This window comes from Xiphophorus hellerii, chromosome 3, assembly GCF_003331165.1.
Source record: "Xiphophorus hellerii strain 12219 chromosome 3, Xiphophorus_hellerii-4.1, whole genome shotgun sequence".
Taxonomy (NCBI): domain Eukaryota; kingdom Metazoa; phylum Chordata; class Actinopteri; order Cyprinodontiformes; family Poeciliidae; genus Xiphophorus; species Xiphophorus hellerii.
The window spans coordinates 29792035-29817930 of NC_045674.1; the positions used below are offsets into that span (position 1 = coordinate 29792035).

At 38.9% G+C, this 25896-nt stretch overlaps 1 protein-coding gene across 3 annotated transcripts in view; it reads left to right on the top strand.

Moving 5' to 3' along the window:
* The window catches only part of vps13b (vacuolar protein sorting 13 homolog B), a 304956-nt gene that overhangs the window by 176957 nt on the left and 102103 nt on the right, over nt 1–25896 (top strand). For all 3 annotated transcript variants that reach the window (XM_032557919.1, XM_032557917.1, XM_032557918.1), the window contains 3 exons: nt 2534–2737; nt 7926–8052; nt 10680–10823. In XM_032557919.1, coding sequence (XP_032413810.1) covers nt 2534–2737; nt 7926–8052; nt 10680–10823 — 475 coding nt within the window. The remainder of the gene's footprint in view (nt 1–2533; nt 2738–7925; nt 8053–10679; nt 10824–25896) is intronic.

A 25896-nucleotide genomic window follows, 5' to 3' on the forward strand; every position in this document is an offset into this window, starting at 1 on the left:
TTGCCACAGCATGGCCATGTCTTTACTAGAATCAGCTTGAATAGGCTGGATGGTTTCATTTGGTTCCATATTAAAGTTTGATGTGAGCCATCATATTTTAGCTCTAATGCAGAATCAGCCTAGTGGCTTTCCAGTTATAAGTTGGGTTTAGATTGTGTCAGAAAATGAATAAATGTGTTTTTTTAGAATAATAGCCATGACGTACTGAGACAGAACTTTTCTTTGAAGCCTTTGATCAATTTTTTTTATTTTTTTTAATTTTTTACAAACGGCAGAATATTGTCATTAAAAAGTGATGTTTCTGTTTTTGTAATTAAAATAAGGTTGGCTGTTGAACAGAACAAGGACCATATTCATTTTCTTTTCCCTCTCCGACTCTGTGTCCCTATCCACCCTCTGGTTTCCTCCATTTACAAATGCATTATTTCCATTAATGTAGTGTTTCTTAGCAGATTTCAGATGCATATGAGATCCAGTAAAGTGTGTTCCCCACCTGCTTTACTATGTATGTTTATAAGTTTGAAAGTCTTTTTTTTTTTTTACCCTTTCTGATTCTTCTTGGCCAAGCAGTGTGGTCTTCACATGACCAATCAAATATGTCAAACCGCCAGTGTTTTCCCCCCACATGTACAACAAGAAAATCTGGCTTCAATTATTATTTCACCCCAAGGGGAACTTCCAAAATTCCTCCTCTCCTCATTTGTCAGAAATGAAGCTCTTTAGTTTCCTGCGATTTGCTGAAATATGTCTTTTGATATTAAATCACACCGTTTTCCACTGGCCGTATGACCAAGACAAATGTTTATCATATTTATTTATGTCATTGGAGATGACCCTGCTGCTCGGCAGTACGGAGACTTGGCTGCAGATTCCCATGTTAGGCTGATTGTGAGAAAGAGAGTCCCCCTAAATAAGCCACAGTTAAGAGATAATTTGGAAAGCACATGAGGTAACCGTGGTTTGTTTAAAGTGAAAAAGACAGTGTGGGGTTGCGCAGGGTGATGGAGGTACTGTTACAAAAACCCTAATGAATCTCGACTGACACATCCCACCCAAATCCTACCCGGCTCTTAGTTTGATTTCTATTATGCTTTGTTGATAAATGTGGTTCCAAATGTTGATTAGGGATCTGTTTCACTTGTTTGTATGTCAACAAATCCAACTAAGCCCTGTTATGCACCTCTAATCTCCCATTGCCAGTGTTTTTGTTGCTGGTGCTCATTGTCATAACATCATGCTCTGGTAGAGGCCTTCCCAATGTGGCAAGGAGAGCGAAACGCTATCTGAAAATTGCCATTGACAATGCCGAAACAAATAACCCTGCTCATGCTGCCGCTACATCTGTAGCCATTTTAAGCCTTCATTTATGCCATTTAAGCTCTCATTTGAATTCACCAGCACAAATAAACATTTCATAATGAACTGAAAGCTCTGATGTCATATGCAGATGTCAAATTCTGATTATTCCTTTTTGCCCCGTGAATTTTCGTCTGAATCTTGTCTCTCGAAGGCAAAATAGATGACATCATTTTTTCTTGGCATGGACGGGTCAGTGCTCGCTCCCTCGACTGCAGCCGTTCCACTGCAGACACGGCGCTGCCCAGTGCCGTTGCATCTCTACATCTCCTCTGCCGCGTTTGCAGTTTGTGTATACTGTAAAAGTTGTGTTTTTTGTAGACAGAAATAGAAAGGATAAGAGCAGCGTGTTCAGGGCTGCTGAGCAGGCTCTAAGCAGTGCATGATGCCAGTGATGATAAGGTGGCATAAAGCAGAGGTTTGGATAAATCTAATGATTTCACCTGAGGTATGTGGAGGTCATTTTTCTAAGTTTAGTCCAGTTTTTAGAAGCTTTGTTTTTTTTAAGTCATCCATAGTGAGTCTGGTAGAAGACTGGATTTGCAGAGCCTGTGAGGAGAACACATTTTGGGTTGGATATTTTTTACATTTTCTCATAATAAAACCACATACCTTAAATGTGTTTTTATTGAGGTTTAATGTAATAGATCTGCACATGTAGGCCTTATTTATGAAGCGGAAGGAAAATGTTACATATTTATTAAAATTTTGTACGAATTTATATATAAAAAGTGTTCCCTTCATTTTTAGTTAAAGCTTGAGGTCGTTTTGTGGGGCCACCTGTCGTCACAGCTGTAACCCCCAAATACTGACAGTTTTTTGCATAACAGCTTAAATGCTCTGAGCTATAATTCTATTTAATTGGATGGGAAAAGTCACTAAGTATTCATTTTCAGATCTTGTCTCAGTTTGATTTGACTGGACCGTTGATTTGATTTGGGGATTGCATGACTAGTTGTGCTGTCAACATGATCTCTCGCCTTAGCTGTGAATTTCTAATCTGTTGAATGAGACTCTTGCTTACTGACTATGATTCACAGTACACTCATACCCAACATATAGAAGAAAGTTTTCATTTTTTCTTGTTGTCTTTTACTCTTCTATGCTAACACTGTATTTCCGAAACTCAACTTAGCATTAAAGTATATCGGCACCTTCCCTTTTGTTTTCCCTGCAGGCGTGCACAGAACCTGGGCATTCTGCGTGACCCAGGTTCAGAGGTGGAGGACCGACAGTATCAGATTGATCTCCAGTCTATCAACATTGGTACTGCTCTGTGGGAGCAGCTCAAGCCGGAGAAGGAGGGAGCTAAAGGAGGGGCGTCGGCAGAAAGTGAGAGGAGCTCTCAGAACCCAGCCCTGGAGTGGAACATGGCGAGCAGGTTTGCAGGAGCAGTTACAACTTATGCTACACAAAGCTTCTTAATGATTTATGGATGTATCACTTACACTTGGTAACCTTTTTTCTCTTTCTGATAAAGAGAGAATCTAAATGTAGTATTTTAATAATCGTTAACTGGAGTATTCAGATTCTGAAACATGCCATTTGCTAAAACCCTTTTTCTGTAAGCAGGTTCTACCCAAAACTCCTCAAGTGGCAGTTTTAGCTCCACGTAGTTCAAATTCTGTAAATAAAATAAAATAAAATAAATAAATAAATAAAATAAAAATAAAAAATGTTTTAAAAAATCCTATTACATTTAGCCCTTCACTGTATTTATGCAAAGTCAAGCAGAAAGAGCTGAACTTTTTACATGTTTATATTTACATCTGTTTTTTAGCTGCAGATGCATTATTTACTTCAAATGATCGATCGTACATTAAACTAATACCATGTCGTTGTAATTCAGGCATTAAAGTGTTTATTTTTTCATTCAAAAATAAAACACTGAATTATTCATTTATTTACATTATCTCATGGATTTATAATATTGTATAAAATAAGCCTAAGTGGTTAAATGAAAACTAAGTGCAGTTTTATTTTCTAATTACTCAGAATAATCAGTAGAATAATTGATTACTAAAATAATCGTTAGCAGCCCTACAAAAATGGCTATTCTTATAGTTTATGCATATGCAATATGTGACAAACATGTTTTATCTTTAAAAATCTATAAGATGTCAGCAACCTCTTCTGTGACTAAGTAAAGATCCCTGAATAAAGGAAAACTAATTTTTTTTAAATTTAACAGAAATTATAAGATCTCATGCATACAGTCCGGGGTGGTACTAATTTTCCTAATGTTCCCGTTATAACTGTATGCAATGCGACAGTATGTTGGTCAGTTTATCGTTCATTAAACTATTTCCATATTAAGCAGCCTTTGCATTTTCACTCATAAATACAAACCGTGACTACTTTTTTGCTTTTATAGGATCAGTAGCTAAAACAAGCAGAAATGTTACAGCCCGTTTGGCCCCACTTCCTTTTTTCCACTCATGTATTGAGAGGGAACCGGCCCAAAACTCACAGATTTGCAGGCAAAAAAACGCAGATTTGTTCCCTGTCAACTAAAAATAACCCTTGTGGAAGAATGCATTGCAAGATCAACAGAGGCCTGATTGAGACCGGGCTCCCAGGTCATCAGGCCTTTAAGTGATGCATGCTGAGATTCACACACCATCCTCACCCGGATGGCCTCACTCTCTCGGGTGCAGGTTCAAACTAACCATCATACATACTCATTAGGGACATCAGTATTTTTTTTTGTTTTAAGCACACAATCTCTCTTTCTCTTTCTCTCTCTCACACACACACACACACACACACCTACCCAACTCCCCATGCCCCCACACACACACACACGCACACGCCCGCAGAGTGATAGCCTTTGGAGTCCTGCCTGAAAAAAAGCAGACTGTTGGTGTTGCAGCTGATACTGATGTATGGGCCCTGGGCTCTCAGGGATGTAGTAAGAGTTTTATGTGGCAGCCAGTTGAGATTTATTTACTGGGGTCCTTTTTTTTTTTTTTAAACTCTTCTTCCAGAATGGGCTCGTGCTACTGTACATGTTCTCATAAATGCAAACGATGCCCACAAAGCACTTAAAAGTCAGTTCAAAGTAAGTAAGTCAGGAAAATGTTCAAATTTTTTTTGTAATTGTTTTAGACTCACTTAAGTTTAAAATGTACAGCATGAGAAGTACAGAGAGATATTAATTTACTTGTGTGCTGAAGTACGCTTGGTCTAGATTCAACATTTAATGCAGTTTATTTATATGAAACCAGTTCAGCCTCGCGGTGAATCGCTGGAGCTACCTGCTCCTTGCTGTTCTTGGACCCTGACTGCTGTGAGCTTTCTGTTCTGCATGTGTATTGTGATCAAGTATCAGATTTTGAATCTCAAATTGTTATGTATAATATTACATATAATGCAGTTGACTGCAATTCAACTGTTCTTCTTTTAAGTAAACTATACATAGTAAGAGATCTCTAGTTATTTGTTAGACTTTGTGAAGGTCTGCTCTGTGCCATTGCTGCATCTCCGCTCCCCTTCTTTCTTAATAATTGTGTCCTGATTTACGACAGCGAACTGAGATAAGTAGGACCGGACTTTATCATGTTCATTTTGAATAATTACTTTTAACACACGAAAAAATGTAACCTGATTAATTTCTTTTTTTTTGAAATACAAAAATTCCAAGCTAAGACTTTAGTATTGTGTTTCCACTACACCAAATAATTTGGATGCACAACAGCGATAGTGGTGGACGACAAAGCCTCTTCTCTTGGCTCACTGAGGGTTCATTTTTACTTCAAAAACAATCTGATGGGACGCTGGAAAAGAGTGCTGGTGTGTTCAGGTTGTGCTAAACGAAGTTAGCCTATTAGTGAAGCTATTCAAACCTAAAATAGGATTTGAGTGCAAAACATGTAGTTTCAGCACAAACGTCCCCAAAGCTAACGTCAGCATCCACAGTCCACATTTCTAAAGAAGTTCCATGAAATATCAGGACTTCTTGAAATGAAAACTGAATGTCTATTACATCACTTTCCACCAAAAACCAAAATAACAGATTAAAAACAATAAATCTTTGTTTTTGAGCTCAAATGTCTGTTCATTCAATGATTTAGCAGCAAATGGGGCTTTTTGAATTGAGAATGTTGCTGAGTTTGTCAATATGGTTTTAGATTCAAATGAGATTAATTCATTACAGACCCTGCAATTTACTTGAATAAAAATGTTCATTGAGTCCCACCATTAAGAAATAAAATGACCTTCTCTTTCCCTTCTCCCTTCTCGTTGGCAGCCAACACAGCCAGAGGCTTTATTCAGCCTGCTGCTCTGCATGTCAGCCACCACCGATTCATAACCAAACATGTGATGGAGAATGCTCCAGCAGGTTGAGGAAAGGGGAGCAGAGGAGTCAAGTTCACAGCTTTACTTGTCCGCCACAATCACAGACAGAAACGCACCGCCTCGGTTTTAACAAGCTTTGACACACGCCGCCTCCAGAGTTCACACCTTTCCCTCCTTCCCTGCATCAGTATTCTCTGCCCTCTCTAGATTTCAACTCCTGGCATGTTCACTATGTTGCCTTCAGGGTTCCAGTTTCAGTAGTTGTGGATCCGTAGCGGCCCCTGTTAGCTTCCTGAGATTTTGTGAGGAAATTCCAGTACCACGGATCGGCTGACAGGATCTGTCCTCGTCACAGTTTGCAGTTGCCCACTAGGAAACGACCCTCTGTCATAGTGCTGCGAGACACTTGGCCAGACCTCTCTTTATTTCCTTCTGCCATTTATGTTTCAGATTACTGATTGGACCGTGTACCATTGAATTTGAAAAGTTTTTTTATGTGCGTGCATGAATGTTTTGGAGGGCATTTGCACAAAACAATTTTGCCAAAAGAGAGAGAGCGAGAGAGACGTTGTGTTCTCAAGTCCGTTTGAGTTGTCATAATACTGGTAAATTGAACCGTGCGCCTCTAAGCCTTGCTGCTGAATGATAGCACCTGTCCTCTGCAACGAGACTCTCATTGTTTCAATCCCCCGTCTGAGGAGAGATTAGCCATCACCAATTGGCCTCACAGATCATTTCACCTCTGAATTAGGCCCCTCTTAAATTCTGTACACAAAGAAATGTGTCAGAAAATAATCCCTTAAGGGCACTGGTAATGCACATTTGTATAGCAGAAGTGAATGTGATATTGGTTCCGGTTAAGTACTGTAGTCTGGGCCACCTAGACTCTGGGCCTCTTCTAATCCCGGCCAACTATAAATATTGGAAGCTGCACCGCTTGATTGTTTTAATAGCACCAGATGTGGCAATTAACACCACCTTATAAAGCTCTCTTGTATGTTTGTTTTACTGCTAACAAATGTTCCCACAAATATGACTTGATTGTGGGAATGAACGTTAGTGAAATGGAGAGAGTTGATATGAGACGTTCTCAGTTTGATCTTGTGCAAACAGTACGGGGTTTGTTCCCAACCGAGATCCGTCAAATAACACCCCAATCTTTCAACTTATTGAAGCTTTACCAATAAGATCTTTGACCAGGAATGTGGAAATCTGTTATGGAACAGTCGGAAAACAAGCTTGTTAAAAATAAAAATCCATGTTTTAAGTGTGTTTTTAAAATAGTTTATTAAAAGCCTCAAAATGCTTGAAATATTGGTATGCCATGTTGCCCTTCAACCATGGATAGAACCATAAATCAATTGTTAATGTTTTCTGTTTTATAAGGTTTTTATTGCTCTAGAGGCCTTTATTTGCAGTATTTAGGACAGGAAATGGGCAGAGAGACAACGGGCTAGGAACGACGTGCAGTAAAGGTCCCAGAGTCGGATTGAATTCTGAAAAAGTAGCTGCTGTATATGACATACATCATGCTCCACCTCAATTGCAAACATTTTTTGCTTTTGTGTTTGTTGACTTCTTACACTTTGAAAAATGGCATTTCTTTGAACATTTTTTAATAATTGCTAGGCATAACAAAGCAGTTAAAGAGGGACTTATTATACAAAATAAATTTTTTACACATTGTTTCACTTCCATTTGTGTCCCGACTGCTTCTAGAAACAGTCCGAGCTCTAAAAAATACAAAAAAAAAAAAATACATCCAACTGTTTTCTGGCAATAAGTTCATGTGGTGTCTGGAAAAAGAGCCATTTCAAAAACCTTGCGATTAAGTCACAATTGGTGGGCACTGCCCCTCACCTACCAACCTAAGTGGTCAGCTGGTATTACCCTGTATGCGCTGTAGTGTTTTGTTGTTGACATACTATTTACTAATTGTTGGGGAGGCGTGGCCAGCAACAGCTTATTTGCATGAAAGTGACAGAGCCCTACAACAGTTCATCCTGAACAAAACTCAAAAAGGCAGGTCAAAAAGGCAGAAATCTTGTTAACTGAGAATGATTTTGTGGACAAAATGTCAAGAACATGTTTTGTACAGCTCATAGACATATCCTAAATTATTTAAAAGCAAACATAATGGACCCCCATCACTGAATAAGTGCAATCTTACGGTCAATCTGTCTGTTAAATGATATAACACAAAACTCTCAGTTTTTATGGAAAAGAGAACAGTAATTTTCAAGCTGAACTGTCTTCTCTCGTTTGTACAGCATCAGACGCCAGCAGGAGCGGAGAGCGATACTGACGCCAATCTTGACGGACTTCTCTGTCCGGGTCACTGCTGCTCCTGCCATCATCTTCAGCAAAAATCTCTCTCTGGATGGTGGACAGACGGAGGTGAGCGTATACTCTGCAATTTTTATGAGAAATCATAGTGTTCAGATTGTTTTTGCTGCTGAGTTTCACAGTACTGTATGAATTTAAAGGACGTCTCAAGCATGAGAAGAATCTTAATGCCTGTCCATTTACACTGGCATTATTCAGAGAGCCAGTCAGGAGGTCCATAGTAACTCTGGAGGAGCTGCAGAGATCTTCACCAATCACACATACAGTCAGAGATGCAATAGATGGATTTAGATCAATGTATGTTAATTTATTTAAATGGCTTAGTCAACGTTTTAAAACCATTTCATAATGAAAATCTGTGGAGAGACCTCAAACTCGATGGGCACAGATGCTATCCATCAATATGACTGAGCTTTAGCTGTTATGTAAAGAACAAGAGTCATAAATGTCAGTCTCTAGATCTGCAAAGTTTGTACACACTTAACCCAAAATGACAGGTAGCTGTAATCTCAACAGAGCGTGGCTCCATTAAGCATTGACCCGAGGTGACTAATTACATACACACACCACACTCTTCAGATCTATTTCTGTTAGTGATCCTTCCACTTCACAGGCATTCAGTACCTTGTGCTGCTCTTATCACAAAATAACCCAATAAAATACACTGATGGTGAAATGAAACTGAATCTTTGTTTCAAAGATGTAAAAAAAAAACAACAAATGTCAGAAGGAAAAAAATAACTAAAAAAGAAATAAATAGGAGAAGTAATCAAACATAAACAGCTAACTTTCATATTCAGTTTGAAAAGGAATAGGAAGAAGTCAATTCGTAATAAATCCGACTCCAAATTGACTTGTCTTGTATATAAACTGCTAGTTAAAATGTGGCACATTGGAAAAAGGTTTAAGTGGAATGTAAGGCACTGTAATTACCACAAAGTATAATGGTATTTTTTAAAAGATTAATATATCTTTAACCAGTTCAACATCTTAACTCCACATTGTCAGTAGCTTTTCCATTCAAATAGTTTTGGGGGTATTAATGTATTCATCCATTTGTAAGGGTCGGCTCTCTACTCAAGCTAACTCTTTGTACCTTTTGACTGCAGCCTGTTAAAGCCATGATTGTAGCCATTACTCTTCTAATCTGCTGTTCATATGAAAATAGACGTTGATTATGTGAGATGTCAAAAGTATTTATGTTTTGCTCTTAGCTTACAGTAACAAACTCATTTAGAAGCTCTCCACCAGTCCAGCATGTAATGGAGGTTTTTGACCTCCAGAGTTCAAACCTTTCTGCTTATACAGCTGATGTTTTCTGGCACGGCTCTCGGAGACTTCCTGCCTCTTTGATGCCTTGTCCGACCACACTAACGTGCCCCCTGACAATGTGTAACAGCTAATCCATAGTTTTTACTGAGAGACACACATGCGCACGAACAGAGACTAAGTAATTTGTGTAACCTCCTGTGATACAGAGACCCAGAGCCAGAAACAACTTGAACGAAGCAGGACTGCGTAGTGTTGAAAAAATGTCTAGGTTGAAATTGTCATTAATTTTACTCCCCACTGCCCACTGTATAGCATTTGTTTATGCTTAAAACATAATATAAAAGCTACTTTAAGTTTATTAAACAGGCAGTATTATGTAAAGTTGATTTTTTTTTAGCTTTACATAATGTTATAAAGTTATTACCTCATCAAGAACATACCTAGAGTGTTGCCTTGATTCTTTCTTGCATGTTTGAAAAATCCTTTTATCTCCCATGGCAACCATTGAGCTGTGCAAAACGCCTGGGTGGACTTAGCCCCGCCTTCAAGGATGAAGCTCCTCCTCTGAGATGCAGTTTCCAAGCTCCTGCCTCACAGACCATCCCCCACCCTCGAATAACCTACTTAGATCCTTCAGACTAGCCAGCAGCAATTAGCAAACACTTAATGGAACTGCACATCTGCTGAGCTCATTACAGGAGCTACTTCTCAGAGCTATGCTGGCAAAAACTTTGTTAAATGGTTGATAGAGGAGCCATGTTGTGATGACTTCCAAAAGGTGGAATTTCAGAAAGAGCAGGGGTTTTTAAAGAGACAGAGGCCCAATTTCAAGGCATTAAATTACAAAGTCAAATTTCTTTGAAGTCATATTTAATATATACAATTTTATAACAACTGAATGTAATGTAGTTACTTGATTGTGCTATAAAATGCCACCATGTTCCTGGAAAATACACAATACTGCCCTTTAAGTACCGTAATTATTATCCTCAGCTCTCTATTAGTAAAACAATCATGCTGTATTTATACATTTTAAAAGGTCTGAGTTATTTAGATGTTTTAGTCAATTCTGTCCAGCAGCAGTTTGAGAAGGTACTGTAGGCCTGCTTCATGTGTGTGGCTCAGTCAGTCCTCAGTGTTGGTGAGTAATATCCTATCAGATGGAGCCTCCTGGCTCAGGTTTACACTGCTGGCTGTGGGTGGGACCCTGGAGAGGACAGAGGGTGAAGAGGGGAACAGAGCAACACACTGAACAGAGAGCAGGACATGTGCACACAGTGCTTGAGCATTGTAGAAGAAACAACTGAGAGGAGCAATAAATGAGACCACAAACAATCCCAATGTTGTGTTGAGTGCCTTCCCCCCCGTCTTTTCTTAATTTCCTCCTACCTCCCCTCTCTCTTCAGGAAGTGGTGGTGTGTGGCCACTCTCTGGAGGTGAATGTGACCAGCAATCTGGATTTCTACCTCAGCATTGCCCAGGTGCAGCTCCTTCAGCAGCTCCTCAGAGACAACCTGGTGGGCTCGAATGCTTCAGAGAAAGGTTCTGAGGTAACTTCTAACCCCATATATGTTGCACATTACTGCTGAAATATTTTAATCAGTGGTGTCCAAATTTTCGTAATGTGGGCCCAAAACTGTCAAGTCAAAGTAATTGTGGGCCAAAGAAATTAAAACTACCAAAAAATTTCTTTTACTGCTCAATAATAAATTCTAATTAAACAAGTTAGCAAGTTTTTTTTTTTTTTTTTTTTTTTTTAAAGAAAGGCATTTTTAAATCGTTGTAGATCCAAACCTTTGAGTTTTACACTCTATTAAAACAAAGACATCCAGTTTGCAAATTCTTTTGGGCTCAGATGAAAAAAAAAAAGAAAAACATTTTGCCTATGTAATCCGATGTAACAGGATTTGGGTCTCTGTCTCTTTAAAAACGCTTCCTGTATCAAGCGAGGTTTAATAAATGAAATAAAAGCCGATTTGGATTCTGCAGTCTGTAGATAGTCGGCTGATAAATCTGTTCCTTTTTACTATGAAATGAAGAGAAAGTGAAAAGAGTGGTTGTTAAAAGACAAACACTTTGCACTTCATATTTTCCATCGCAGAACGTTTCAATTTGTCGGTAATAATTAGGCCACCTGTTCCGGCGGGCCACACAGAAACAGTCAAGGGACCGCAAATGGAACATGGCTGAGCTTTGGACACCCCTGATCTACACTGTTTTCCCTTAGTCATGCAGTAAAAATGTCAGCTTTGCTTTTGAAGACGATAGGTTTTATTCTCCTGCTTACGCACCGCGTACTGTCCGATTGATCCCGGATTGCTGAACAAGTGAACCAGTTTTCTCTGAAATCTGTCAGGATAAGCTCCTCTGACACCGTTTCCTGACTATCATCGCTGACTTTTGTTTTTTGGGTGAATCCAACACATTTAAATATTTACTTACTCAGAGCAAAGCAGCGCTCTAATGTGGCATTAGTTTACTGTGCTGTGCTCCGCTGCAGCCATCAGGGCCCTTCCTATTGTTTACAGGACAAGGAGCACCCAGGCGCCATTTGCCCCGTCTGACCGCTTAATGAAGGTTTCTAATGGAACACAATATAAAAATATTTACCAGCATTGGTGAGGAAGAGACTCCCAGAGGAGGACAGAGGAGAGAAAAGAGGGGGGCTAAATGAAGTGAGTCCACAAAGGAGCTTCTCTGTTCACTTATTGTGAGACTTTTTGGAAGAATCTGTTTAGTTCGGATGACTCAGTTCTTCTGAAGGCTTCCGAAACACAATAGAAGAAAAACAGAGAAGAAACTGCACAGAAAATCCATAACTACTAGAGCATAAACAAAGTGTTTGTGTTTATTAATGGGGGGGAAAGTAATAAATTTGCCTTTCAGATTTCTATTTGGAAAAAGACTGAATTAGCAATGATCTATCTTGTATGATAGTTATTTGACATAAAGTTTAGGTTTTACTTAAACATTCTGTGGTTGTAGTTATTATTGTCCATCTTTTGCTCCTAAAATCTGCTCCACAGAGTCAATATAAGTTAATCTGCTTGATTTTTTAAAATTGTTTTGGCATTGAAAGTTGAGTCTGGCATCTTTGTGGAGTCCATAGTTGCAGTTAGGACCCTCAGCTAGATTTTCCTCTGGCTCAGTGAACACCAGGAGGTTTTCGGACTGTTTGAGCAGTTTTCTGTCTGCTGTCCTGCTGATTACTGGGAGTGTTATTGTCTAACCAGTATGAAGAGTTCACAAAAAGCATTTATTTGTTCATTAAATGTCCATAGAACATTTGCAAGTGCTCTGTTTTTCTCAGTATAACATTGTATTGTACCAATAATCTAGTCGTAAGATATCCTCCGTTTACCTCTCAGTTCTCATTTTTGATGGTTTCTCTGGTTCCTGCTGTGCAACTCCTTTGTATTTATTTGTCTTTAGTGCTGTTGGTAGAAAACACTGACCTTAAATCCATAGTGTTTTGTTTTGTCAGCCTGGAAAACATTCAGCTAGGTGGTCATGTAACATCCATGTGCCTGTAGCTGCAGCGCCTTGTGATCAGCTGTGTCAGCCTGTGTGCTGCTGGGCTGTAGAAGTTACTCTGAATAAATGTTATCTGCCTCAGGGTTACACTCTTTGTAGCTCTATCTAGTCTGTTTGGTTGAGTATGGTGTGTGTGTGTATAGGGGCTCATTTTTCAAGCTACAGAGCCCTCTAGTGGTTACCTTTGCTAAGAGTGCTGTGTGATTCCTCAGATCCTGGCTCCTGTTTAAGCCTCTGTTCTTTCCCACAGATAAAGCACATCATGCAACACATATCAGTATAAAGCTGCCTGTCAGCTGACAGCAAAGGGGTAAAATATGCATTGATAACATGCCTTTTCACTTTAATTTTAACTTGATTTATGATGTGTATACAGTTGGACAGTCTTCTTTGTACAACCTGCTCAAAGGATCAAGTCAGAAGACATCTGGTGTGATTGAATTGTTTTTGCTGTTGGGATTCTAAAAACATTTCTTGCATTACTGTCCCCAATTCAAATCGAAATAAAACTTGGCTCCATTCTTCCTGATCCTCCCCTCCCCCATGTGCAGTTTGTCTTGAATCCCATTCTCTGATTTCAAACAGTTCCCATTACCCCTTACAGCTGTGTTTTATTGTCAGGGTTAATGAATTTGTTTTGTTGGGGCTTTCGGGTTCCTTGGCAGCGGGAGGCAAGCCAGGCGCGTGGGGAATGTGTGCGAGCATTGTGTAGGGTTTTCAGTCATCTCTAAACACTGTGCCGAGCCATAAATCTGTTCATACACACACTCGGTTAATTGTCTTTTATTTTCATTCTCCCTCCGTGTGCTCTGAAGCCGTTTTTCCACAGTTGGCGTTCCAGTTTCAGTTCAGATCCGGACCGGGATGCAGAGCAAGTGTAACGCGATTTCTTAGCGGTCCATAAGCAGATGTGTTGCTCTTTAAATCGCCGGATTATTAGAATGTTTATCATGGCGTTAGCTGCGGTTCGTCACAGTCTGACTTCATCTCAGCGTTTCCCGGTTGACGGTAATGATGATGAAGTGAAGTGAAGTTGGGTTGGGATCAGGCCGCTTTCAGCAGCAGGAGGTCCCACAGCCAAGGAGCTATGAATAGATGCGGTTTCCAGGACTAATCTGGCTGCTATGTCATCAGCCGTGTCACCCGGCAACACAGAAATGCATACCATCAAACAGACACATGTTCACACAGCCAAACACACGTACACATGCGCTCCACATTCCCCGCATGGTGAGTGTCTGCCACCTTTATTTGGAAGGCACAAAAGTAATACGTCTGTAGGACCAACCAGCTGACCTGTGGGCGTGTGTGTGTGTGTGTGCATGTTTTCTTCTCATGTCAGCTAAACTTTATTAAGTCATGTTAATCTCCATTACATATGGACACTTCATTCATACAAAGTGAATTTTGAGAGCTGAGACTTATTGACATGATGGAGTTTGATTAAGCATTAATTATAAGGTTTAAAGAGTACATGCATTTATGCATGTTTTCAGTTAACACATGAGCACTGCCAGTAAAAACACACCTTGGTGATAAAGTCTGGATTTTCATTGCAAGATTTTGCAAAAATCACAGAAGATTAACACTACTAATTCTGCTTTGTGCCTATTTGGTCCATGACATCACAAGAGGTACAAGAATCAAGTGACTCAGTAAATTATATTGGAAAGCAATATTTGGCAAATTTCAACGCAAATTCAGAAGCATTTGAAACTCACCAAAGGGTTCAACCGCATGTGTTTGAGACAGAGTTGGACCCCAAAGCCAAGCTGCTGATGACGTAAAACCAACTTGAAGCTTTATATTATTTTGTAATGTTATTCCCTCATACAAAACATGTTGCTTAGATTTTTTTTTCATGCATTTTTGAGATTCGTGGCAGCCATTCTGAGATGCTTTAAAGCATTCTCTTACAAAGCTCCTCCTCGGAGCTGCAGTCTCCAAGTCGAGCTTCCACCTCACAGAGCACCACTCACCTACGCCTCCCCCACTCAACTCCTCCAGACTAGTGGCAGCAGCAATTTCCAAACTCTTGGTGAAATTGCAAGTCTGCTGAGCTTATAAAAACTAGTTCTCACACCAGACACAGGCTTGAAAGAGCAAAAACAGTAAACGGCAAAAGATAAAGTTAGTGCCATTTCATAGCATGGCATATAGTGCCATGCTATGCCTGTATGCCTGTATTTTCCAGGCATCCTAAATGCCTGGAAAATACATAATACTACCTCTTTAAAACTAGATGTCAGCAGCGTTACTAACCTTCAGTAACTAGTAAAAACTTGCTTTTTCGAAGATAAATGTCATCTTGATTCAAAAGTGATTTTGGACAAAATGTCAAGTAGGAGAAAACTTCCTATCACATGTAGTTATACAGCTGATCAATTATATCTCTACAATATTTTACTTTTACGAAACTTTAATAATATTCTTCTCAGATTTTACTTGTTACACTAAAACAGTGATACTCCTTTCTCCATTTTTTATTATTGCAATGTCGTCTGTTATTATACAAGCTCTCTGTATCCCTATGCTGTTGCCATGCCGTTGTTTTAATAATATACTTTCAGGACCAAAGCAATCGGGATTCAGGATAGTTTTGTTTTATAAGCGTATCTTTGATTTCCATGTTAGTGTGTCTGGCTTCCTCTCTTTCTGACACAGATACACAAACACACACACAGATGCAGCCTGGGTCAGCCATGTGCGTGTAGCACTGTGTGAGAGGAAAATACCCTCTGGTGCAGGGGGAAGTCCCGCTCCACCTCATCCTGGGATGATTACACGCATGGGAAGCAGGGCTCTTGACTTTCTCCAACACTCATGGACACACATTCACATGGTTGCCAGTGCGCACACACAGATATTCCAGAGTGCTACAGACGTTTAGGAGAGGCTATTCAACCTTGACAGAACCTAACACTTAGAGATTTTAGTACAGACACGTAAAGTGTCAGATATAGTACCTGTATTAGAGCTCAGTCTCAGCATGTGTTGTTTTTCTTTTCTTTTCTTCCCTCTTCTTTCCCTGTCCTTCATGGCACTGTCAAAAATCACACGTGAAAAAGTTCTGGCCCATCCCGGGCTGGCTGGTTACATAATAAGCTGGCTGATACCATGGAGGGTTCCTCTCTACAGAATTTGTTCTATATATAGGGTACTGGTATATGTAGTTTTTAGTTCCAACCCAAAGGAGATTGACTGGATTGTCTCACAAAGTTTAACTAGTGCTGTTTTTATAAAACAGGTGACAATGACAGCTATGATAAGCTTCTGTTGGAATTTAAGATTAGGAAGTTTTGATCATAGACATCAAATGCTCAGTTATGATAAACTTTTGAAGACCACAAAGCATCTCATCCATACATCATCTGTCCGTGCAGGAAAGCTCTGATTTTAAATTCCAACTGCATTAGATTTAGTTTAGCAGTATTAGCATCTTTTGTCAATGAAATAAAGAATTAGATTAATTTCTAACAATCTGAGATATCAGATTGTAGCTCAGCATTTACTATTAGACATAAATTATAAAGTTATAAAGCTTACAGGTGGATTGATCTACACCAGAGGTTTTCAAAATTAATTAATTAAAAGATTAATTAATTAATTAATTAATTAAAAGAGACAAAATTGACCACCATGCCCTCCCAACTGCATTATTACTATTATTTCTGTAAACTTTTTCCTATTGGTATACTTGATGTTTCATTCTTACATGTCTTCATGTAAGAATGAAACATGATTCAACATATTCATGATTCAACATATTCATGTTTCAACATATTCAACATATCTAAACATGAATCTGCTTTAGATATAATAAGAGCCTCACACATTGAAAAATCCCTGATCTACACAAGTAACTAAGCCCAATATCAAGAGTTGGTCTTAAATTAATTAAGAATAAATTCAAACCTTTCTTTTCCTATCTAACTAGTTCAAGTGCAACTAAAAGTTCCACATGTGAAGCTGGATTCCTGACTCCTGGTGACGTGTCCTGCCCTCTTCTTATTCCTACTCCAAGTAGGCGTGCTCTGCTCATCAAAGCCACTGTGTTGTTGACAACCTTGGCTCGGGAAGCAACCTCGGGCTTTATCCTCGTCTGCCTTATGTTTAATATAAAGTGTTTGTTCCTCTTTGTGATGAGTGTTTCATATTGTCTGGTCATTGACGTTCCTCTTTTGACCTCCAATAGGAAAAAGTGAGATGTCAAAGGAACTCTTACCTGATGTAATTGCCAGTAAAAACAGATAAGTTTGAAACTATAAAGGATCATAGAGACAAAAAAGGATGATTTAGATACAGTCTGAGTAAGAACCTATTAGATTTTTGCTTGAATTTCTGACTGAGTTTATTCTATTTATCTGTTAACATGGGAGTTGGTGTTCCTGGCAGAGCAAATCAATTCTTAACCACTTAAGTTGGTTGTTAACCCTCTCTGGGGTCTGGACCACCCTCCAGCCCCCCATTCTAACAAATGCTAACAAATAGAGCTCTTCACGCAGCTAATTCCTTTTCCCTTTGGCTGATTCACATCGGTAAAGTAACTGTCATTATCATTGGATTATCTTCAACACATATTCTCACAGCCAATGTCCCTTCAACAGCCTGTTTTTGTTTTGAAGCCGTATCTTTTTTTTTTCTGTCTTACTGCCCGTCTTGTGTGACTCAACTGTTAATTGACAGCCAGTCATAACAAGTCGCCTTCTCTGTTCAGCCCTAGCATCCTAACCAGCTTTCTTTTCTAAACATAAGCGTAACACATTCCTAAATTGACTCCTTGGAAACCTGATCTATTTGAGATCAGTAGCAGCTGAATTTGCTGCCTTTTCAATCAGTTTTGGCGAAATTGGCGTGAAAACTCCAGATAAAAATCGTGCAGGCTGGAATTCCAAGCGGAGAAACAAACGGTGCCTTTGAGGAGAGGCAGGAGGCCCCCAAATGTGAACCCCGGGATCAAGTGACCAGTCAGGTAAGCAGGAGTCAGTAGTGCCCTCGCTCTTTGCCTGCAAGGGAAATAGGGTCGCAGACCCAGGGGAGTAGTAAAACCAGGACATGGCAGGCCAGCTAGTAGGCTTATTTGTAAACGCACATCTGAGACTTGTTCTGTGAAAAGTACCCAAGAATCTGTAAGGAATTTCAAGAGGGATTCAAAGAGGAAGCCTTTTTTCTCTACACCTGTGTAAGCAGGTTTCCAACTAAACTAACAGCTGATGCAGACTGTTGGGTGACTCAGAGAATTTGGTATAAATGCTATTTCCCTTCTACTTCATTTGTCCAGTAGACGTAACCACAATTTTGCATGATTTTAAGACATTTTTCATTATTTGCGTTCCAAGGTTCTGCTATGTTTTGTTTTCACTGGATACATTTATTTTCCATCCGTGATTATTTAGTTTAACCTTGTTTTGAATAGGACGTGTTGAAGAAAGTTTCATCTCATTAATGTTTCTTGTTTTTTTTATTAACATCTTCAATGAATTAAACACCGTTTAACATTTGCACTCACCGCCTACTTCATATATAAATATACTTAGTAGACTTAGTATATTTAATGGTTTTTAACCAGGTTGTTATTTGCATAAATGGATAATTAGACAAACACATGACAGTTACTTGGTGCATTTAGGTATCTAGGCATTATGGAGACTTGCTAAAGTTAAAAAAGAGATCAGATTGGTAAGAAAGAGTATTCAAGTGACTTTGAACGTGGCCTGTTGATGCCAGACAAACTGCTCTGATTATTTCAGATACTGTTGATCGGCTGGTATTTTCACGCTAAACCATCTCAGATTTACAAAGTACAATCCATTGTTGTGGAAGCCGTTTTAGTCTTAGTCTTTTGGGCAAAAATGCTTCTCAGTTTTTAGTTATTTCTAAATGTAATAGTTTTAGTCCAATTCATGTTAACAAAAAGTTTGAATCAACTTCTACTCAGTTTTAGTGAAAGAAAGTATCATTCTTTACAAATTAAATTGGAGAATTCCTGACACCCTTTTAACTTTTGACTGACAGGTTAGAAGCACAATAAGCAGAAACGTCCGACAGACCAACCAATAGCATTTTCGTCTGGTTTCGTCTCAACCAAAACTCACAGAAGTCTAGTCATGCTTTAGTCATCAAAGACTCATGTTTTTCTCATCAATGTCATTCAAAAAAGGGGCTTAAAAATAATTTTATTACTGTGATTGTTAATGAAAACGACATTGTGTCCATAATGGAGATGTACAGAACACCTCTCACACATCTTATACACCTTCTGCTGGTTACACACTTAGTACAGATTAGTAAACTTAGTACCAACTACAATTTTGCACATGTTCACCCAATTTAAGGAGTAACCAATTAGAAAAACATTCTCTGCTTTGATAAGTCTTGACTTCAGCATAAACATTCAGATGGCAGAGCTAGAATTTGGTGTAAGAAACATGAAATTATGGGTCAGTTTTCTGTCTTGTGGTGGTGGAGAGGTAATAGAGTGCGGAGTATTTTCTTGACACTCTAAATGTCACAGCTTACCTGAATCTTCTTTCTGGCCATGCTCATCCATTTATGAACAGAGTGTACCCATCTTCTGATGCAGTATGTCAAATCTGGTCTGTTGAATATGACAATCTGTTGACAGCATTCCAATGGCTCCCACTGTCACCATCTTCATCTGACAGAAGATGGACAGATCTGCAGCAAACTGTGAGATGCTATTATGTCAATATGGACCAAAATATCTCAGGAATGTTTTGAGGCCTTGTTGAATCTTTGCCAGAAGTTCTAAAAGTAAAGGCAGATGTACTGTAATCTGGTATTATCAATGTGTAGCTAAGTGAATTTTATTTGTTAAGCACCTTTCACAGACAAAACCATCACAAAGTGCTGTAGAGAAAACCAAAAAATACTAATACCAATAAAATAACATAAATAAATTCATATGTGTAAGGAAATAATCAGTATAAGAGATCTTAGTCATTGTTTTTCCTCGCTTGCTTGCAGTTGTCTAGCATAGTGTGTGGGGGCGAAAGCAAAAATGACTCACACTCCACTCCTATCATCTGCGTTTCCTCTCCTGACAATATTAGCTATGTTTGGTTTGACTTTGATTTTACACCAGCATCATTTATCTTTCCTAATCTTTGCTTCTGAATTCCTCTGCATTTTCTCCTAAAACTTTACTTCTAAATCTAAAATAACTGAGCATCCTGACGAGGCAGAAATCTGTTTTCTAGCTGAGGTGTTCTGCTGTCTGCAGGTTGTTTTGCTCTGATTATACTCCACCATTGTGCACTTTTGGCCGATGTCTTCATATTGTCAAAACTCTCCTCGCTAACTTGGATAAGGATACGGGTTCTTGCAACATTCTCTGCTGTAAACCTAACATGTACATCAGACTTTGTTTCACTGTGTGCTGGGAACACATCCAGGGAGAAATTAAAGGAAGATTACTTCAGTTCTCCCAATCCTTCTAATTTCAGCTTTCTTGTGACATTGTGCCAGAATCGTTTTTGCCTTCCAGTTTCTCAGATCTTTCCTTTGTTCACACTCTTTTTGTTGTACTTTAAGGTGCTTTCTAATCTCTCCATATATATATATATATATATATATATATATACACTGTATGTATTCCTGCAGCATGTCATGTCAAAGCCTACATTTGTGCGGTGGATTTAACAGACCACCCAGAACTTATTACACTTCCCAGTCTGTGCTGATTTAAACAATCTCATCTCACCTGGGGTTGCCGTTATTAGGGGCTCCAATTTTCCATGGATCCAGTGGAGTGTGGAACCGAATTGTTTTCGTTCTGTTTGTTTTTCTTCCATCAATAAATGCCATACTGCACTCTACGGTAATTACCCAGGTCCAACACTTTTTGGCTTATAGCTCATAAATATTTGGTCACACAAACAAACCAGATATTACCATATTATATCACCATTATGGATGACACAGGATCACATGGGCTTGGCCGCAACCATTTCCGTTCATTTCTTTGCTACGTGGCTAAGTAAGGGATAACTTTATAAGTTGGGTACAATCAAACATCTCTGGCTACTGGGTTAATTGGGTATCACACACATTGTAAGAATTACTTCAATGAAGATTATATCCTGAATTAGATTCGGCATCCTGAATATGGTGCACAGTGGACCCCTGCCTATCCATGATTCAGTATTCACTGATTTTTGCATACAGCATAACTAAAATAAAAGACAATGCAGCTTGGGAAGCTGAAATACCTAACAGTGCTACTTTTGACACATTACTAGCTCATGTTTGCAAAGCAGCCAATCCAAGAGCGCCTTTCATTTGGCATTGATTGGCCGTACCACCAAGAGCAGAGGTAAGGAAGACTGTTATCTTCTGTGGTAGCACTGACTGTTTCTGATGTGTACATTAATTCATGTTAAAGTTTATTTGGTGTTTAAAATATTAATTTAAGCAGGTACAAGTACGAATACTAGAGGTCCATTGTATTAAACTTTAGAGACACCAGATATCGGCACATTTAATGTGGAGGAGTTTAGCTTATAATAGTTTGATTAAACTTTTTTGTCTACATTCATTTATCTGAGACTATTTCCAAAATGACACTGAACAGTCAAAGTATTTGATAGTTAAAGTCTTAATCTGACTCTAAAAAAAGTTCATAAAATCCTTTCTGACCTAACTACCTTATGATCTAGTTCAGCTCCATTACTCTACTTAATTAGACTTTTGAAGTTGATGGTAGCTAATGTATCTCTGAATCAGTTTGAATTATTGCAGTCAAATTTGAAAAATCATTCTTTATCAGGTTTTCCAAGGCCATTTAAGCCCTTGTTGGGCTCCACCAACAAGTAACTATCTTGCAAACAATTTTTAAAAGTGATATCAAACTTGCGTTGTCAGTAAACTTCTAAAACAAGAGTTTTAGAAGTTTAGTAGCATGTCTCGATTATAAACAGCATTTCAAGAGCTGAGGAATTCCTTGGGCCTTGGATAAAGATAGAAATAATACCAGATAAAATATTTTTTGGTTGGAAGTTAGGTTGATTAAGAATTAATAGGAGGCAGTTTTTCTCTGCTACATTTTCTGCAAAATAGAGGACTAAAGAGGTGTTCTTTCATTTGCTGACGCATCTCCTGTTTCTGTTATACCTGGCCATCACCGTAATGTAATTATTTAGGCATAGAAAACGTTCGCTGAGCTGGCTGGAGATGTTTAGGGATTTAATTTGAGTTAAATGTGTTTTCCTATTACACGTAAAGTCTAATAATCCATTTATCACACCGTCATTCTGCCAATTTCTCCATCAAGCTTTCAAAGTTGAGGTTTTTCTCTCCCTTTTTTTTTTGTTTATCTTGTGTCTTGGTTGTTATTAACGATGGGAGAGTTTATTAGGCTGAAGGAGCCAACTTACTCAGTCATTTTTAAGCACTTCTCACTGCATTTCCCCGTATTATTTGTTTTCAGTAACACAGTCATGGTGTTAATCTAGGACCGGTCTTCTGGGATTTTTAAACACTCTCTCAATACTGCTGCACTGCAAGTTGCTTTGACAGTCAGCGTTATTGATGTGCTGCAGTTCCTTCATGTCCTCAGACTCACCCTAACCTTAACTATTGGATGTGATTGGGGACTCTAGTTTAGGGTTTTGGTTTATATTGGTGGTTCTGTCGAGGATGACTGAGGCAATAAGTCTCCCATTTAGCTGTAAGGGAGGTGGCTGTCAAACCTTTTAAATCATTCTCGATTGCCAAAGATAAGGAGTGGGGCGCAGTGGGTTTGGCGAGCGTCTCTGAGGGCCTAGAGTCGGTCGCTAGGAAGGCCTTGGTCTTAAACTCAAATATTTGAGCGCACCACTGCAGCCTGCTGAGCGTCAGCATTCTGCAAACAGCTTCGCTCTGCTAAGCAAAGACAATCTGCATTCTATTTGTGAAAAAATATTTGTAAGTAAACTAATTTTGTGCATAGGCATGGGAGATGGGGGCGGGGAGCTGAACTTCAATCAATTATAAAACAGAGGCTTTTGCTGCCACATTTCCCAGAGCCAGGCCTTTGTTGAGCAGCATACTGTAGTTTCCCACATGGACTACATTAACTCTCTCTTTTCACATTGTTTTTTTTCTATTCTTCAGCTTTTATCATTCTGTATCTTTGTTTGTAAGCCAGAATATTTAAAAGCCATAAAGCAACTGAACGCTGCACAACATCATCACAGTATTGATGTTTTCTAGTCTGTTCATCTTTTGCTTTGTTTATGCACAAAGGCTTCCATGAGCTTCTGTCAAGTTCCTTTCTTTTAACCGGCCATCACTGCACTTTTCCGAACTTACCTCGTGCTTTAGGAATGTTGACAAGCGACTTTGGTGCATGTGATCAGAGAGAAAAGTAATGCTCTTTCAAAGCGGACAAAATATGAATTTGTTTTCATTTGAATCTTCTGGTTCTTTGATAATTAAGCAAATTGACAAATAGATCCCGGTGATAGAACAAATAGTATCAGAAACATGGTCTTTTCCTCATGCAGAGTAAACCCACCAATCAATGTCAGAGCGGGCTTGTTAAAATGACCCCACTTGGCGCTGAACTCTAGAGTACACTGGTTAAAGTACTGCTGACTGTCACAGTGAAGCTCTCTGTATTCATTTTCAGGCTTCAGGGTTGTGACCTTCCATTGCATCTTTGTTGTGGTTCAGTTGAAGTGCATAGCAGGTTGCCTTTGTAGCTGAAACAAAGTTCAGTGTATGAGCTGCCTGCCTTTGATGGCTTGTATGCTTTTTGTCTGCTGTAATGGCACATGAAGCAGTGACTTCATATTATAAATGTCTTCCCCCTTCTGTTTTCCACAAGAAAACGAGAGAAATCTTTGTGGAGTTTGGTTGAGTATTGTTATTAATTTTCTTTTTAAATGAGATATTGCTGCTTTGTGGCTTTCTTGTTTGAATACAAAAGCACAGGGGGCTGCTTTCAACTTTATAGCTCTGCTAAACAAAAGTGGTTAGCACAGCAGGGGCCTAACCTGTAAACTTTGATGTATTCAAGAGACAGATGTTAATTTTCCATCTCAGCATCCTGCAAGTAAGTAGCTTGACTGAATGGTATGTCAAAAAGATTTAGTAATGACTTCCGACAATTTTCAATGGCAATTCTACTGGAGTTACATGGGAACATTCTTAACTACTGGTCCACAAGACATTCATGAGAACTAATTCAGTTTTTAAAACTGTGGCCTGCTGACACCAGTTCACTTTAATAACTAGAATTTAACAGAATTATCATTTGTCATTATTGATTACTGCGCCCTCATATAGTCCCATTTCTTTTTAAAATCTGAAAAAGTTTGGTACTACATGACCAAAACTACAAAGTTTAAAATGATACAGGAGCAAAATGAGCATTAATCCGTCTGGCTGTCTCTATTAGCATCCCAAATAAAATGGAGGCCATCATAGAAAACATTGGGGGCGGGGGGTTATAATAGCTTCTAGACGCTTTGGTGTATTCTCCATTTCTACTCTAACATTGTCAATATTTAATATATATCAGTCTGATAAATACAATTTGGCTGATATTAACAACAGATTTTTTTCCATCTTGTTGAAGTTTATCAGTGATGGTGATGCATCGCAGGATTGTGGGGAGCTTAACTGAAGCGGAGAAGCAATTATGAAGTCAGCTGTAAGGACATTTATTTCAAGATTTAAAAGGGGTAGTGAAATATTTACAATATCAGTCAATATTGGTTAGCACTCATAACAGCAATATTAATATCTAATATTGATATTGGCCCAGATACTGGAGCATCTCTAGTAGCTAAATTTGTGTCTTCCTGCCACAGTCACGACTTCCACACTAAAGAATGTTGTTGTCTATGTGAACAGTTGGCCACAAGGGTATCATTAAAAGATTGGAAAAACTTTGGATTTTTGAGTTTACGAACTGTTACAATACAATGTCTCTGCTGCTGTAATGGCACATTACAGCAGCATTATCTTTCAGATTCTTTGACCACTCTGAAAATCTCATTCAATCACAGTGTCAGCATTCTCATATGCTAAGTGTGAAAAAGTTTCTTTAAATCTACTTGAATACATCCATATCTGCCATTTAATGCTATATTATTGCATCGGCTCTCTTCCAAAATTAGTCCTGTTGTCGCCTCTAAATAATATTCCATCAACCTTTTCCTTTGTCATAAGTTCATTTCTGTGTGTATCTGTGACATGTTTCAGACCGCAGTGAGACTATCTGGCTGTTGAAGCTACTATTAGGGCGAGAGTTATAGTCTAGTTTCTCAGTTGAGTGTGTTCATTTTGTTATTTTCTTGTGACCATCACGGCTTCCTTACTGTGCTAAAACATCCAATTTTCCATGTTCCCTGATCTTTGAACCCAAATTGCAACCCTTTTTTAAAAATATTCTTCTGGAAACAATCAATCACATATGTGGTTTTTCAAACGTAAAAGTCATGTTGTCATATTTGACTGGCCTGCCAACACTGTAAACGGCTGGCATTTGGATGATGTGACATTTGCTTCCGAGTATTAGCCATCTTCCAGTCAAGCTGTTCTCAGTTACACTGACAGAAATGGGGTCAGAAGTCATACAGATGCACTCTGATGTGATTGGCACTCGGGAGACTCGTGGTTTCACACTTTGGGGATTATCCTCCATTTTCCAGAAAGTCCTGCCTAGAGACTCTGAGGGAATGATCTCATGATTGGCTTAGTTTTTTTTTTTTTTTGTATGTGTGTGTGTGTGTGGGTGTGGGGGTGTGTGGGTGTGTGTGTGTGTGTCCGTATGTTTGGGTCAGGAGGGGTCATAACAATGATCAACTAGGTCCAGAGAAAGATTACATTGGGTTCTGGAAATAGTGTTTCAGTACAGCCATTATACAACACTATAAGTAATAGTTCAGCTGGGATCCGGCCCATGGATTCGGCCAATGTTTGCATTCTAAATTTATTGCCTTCTTTAAATGAATAAATTGGCGTAGGGTTAATGTTATAGAGCTTTACAGTACCTTTTCTTTTTGAAAGACTGAGTAACATAAAAAGCAAGGTATGTGCTGCTAAGTGTTCGGCCAAGTTTAGAGTAAATCCTATGAAGGT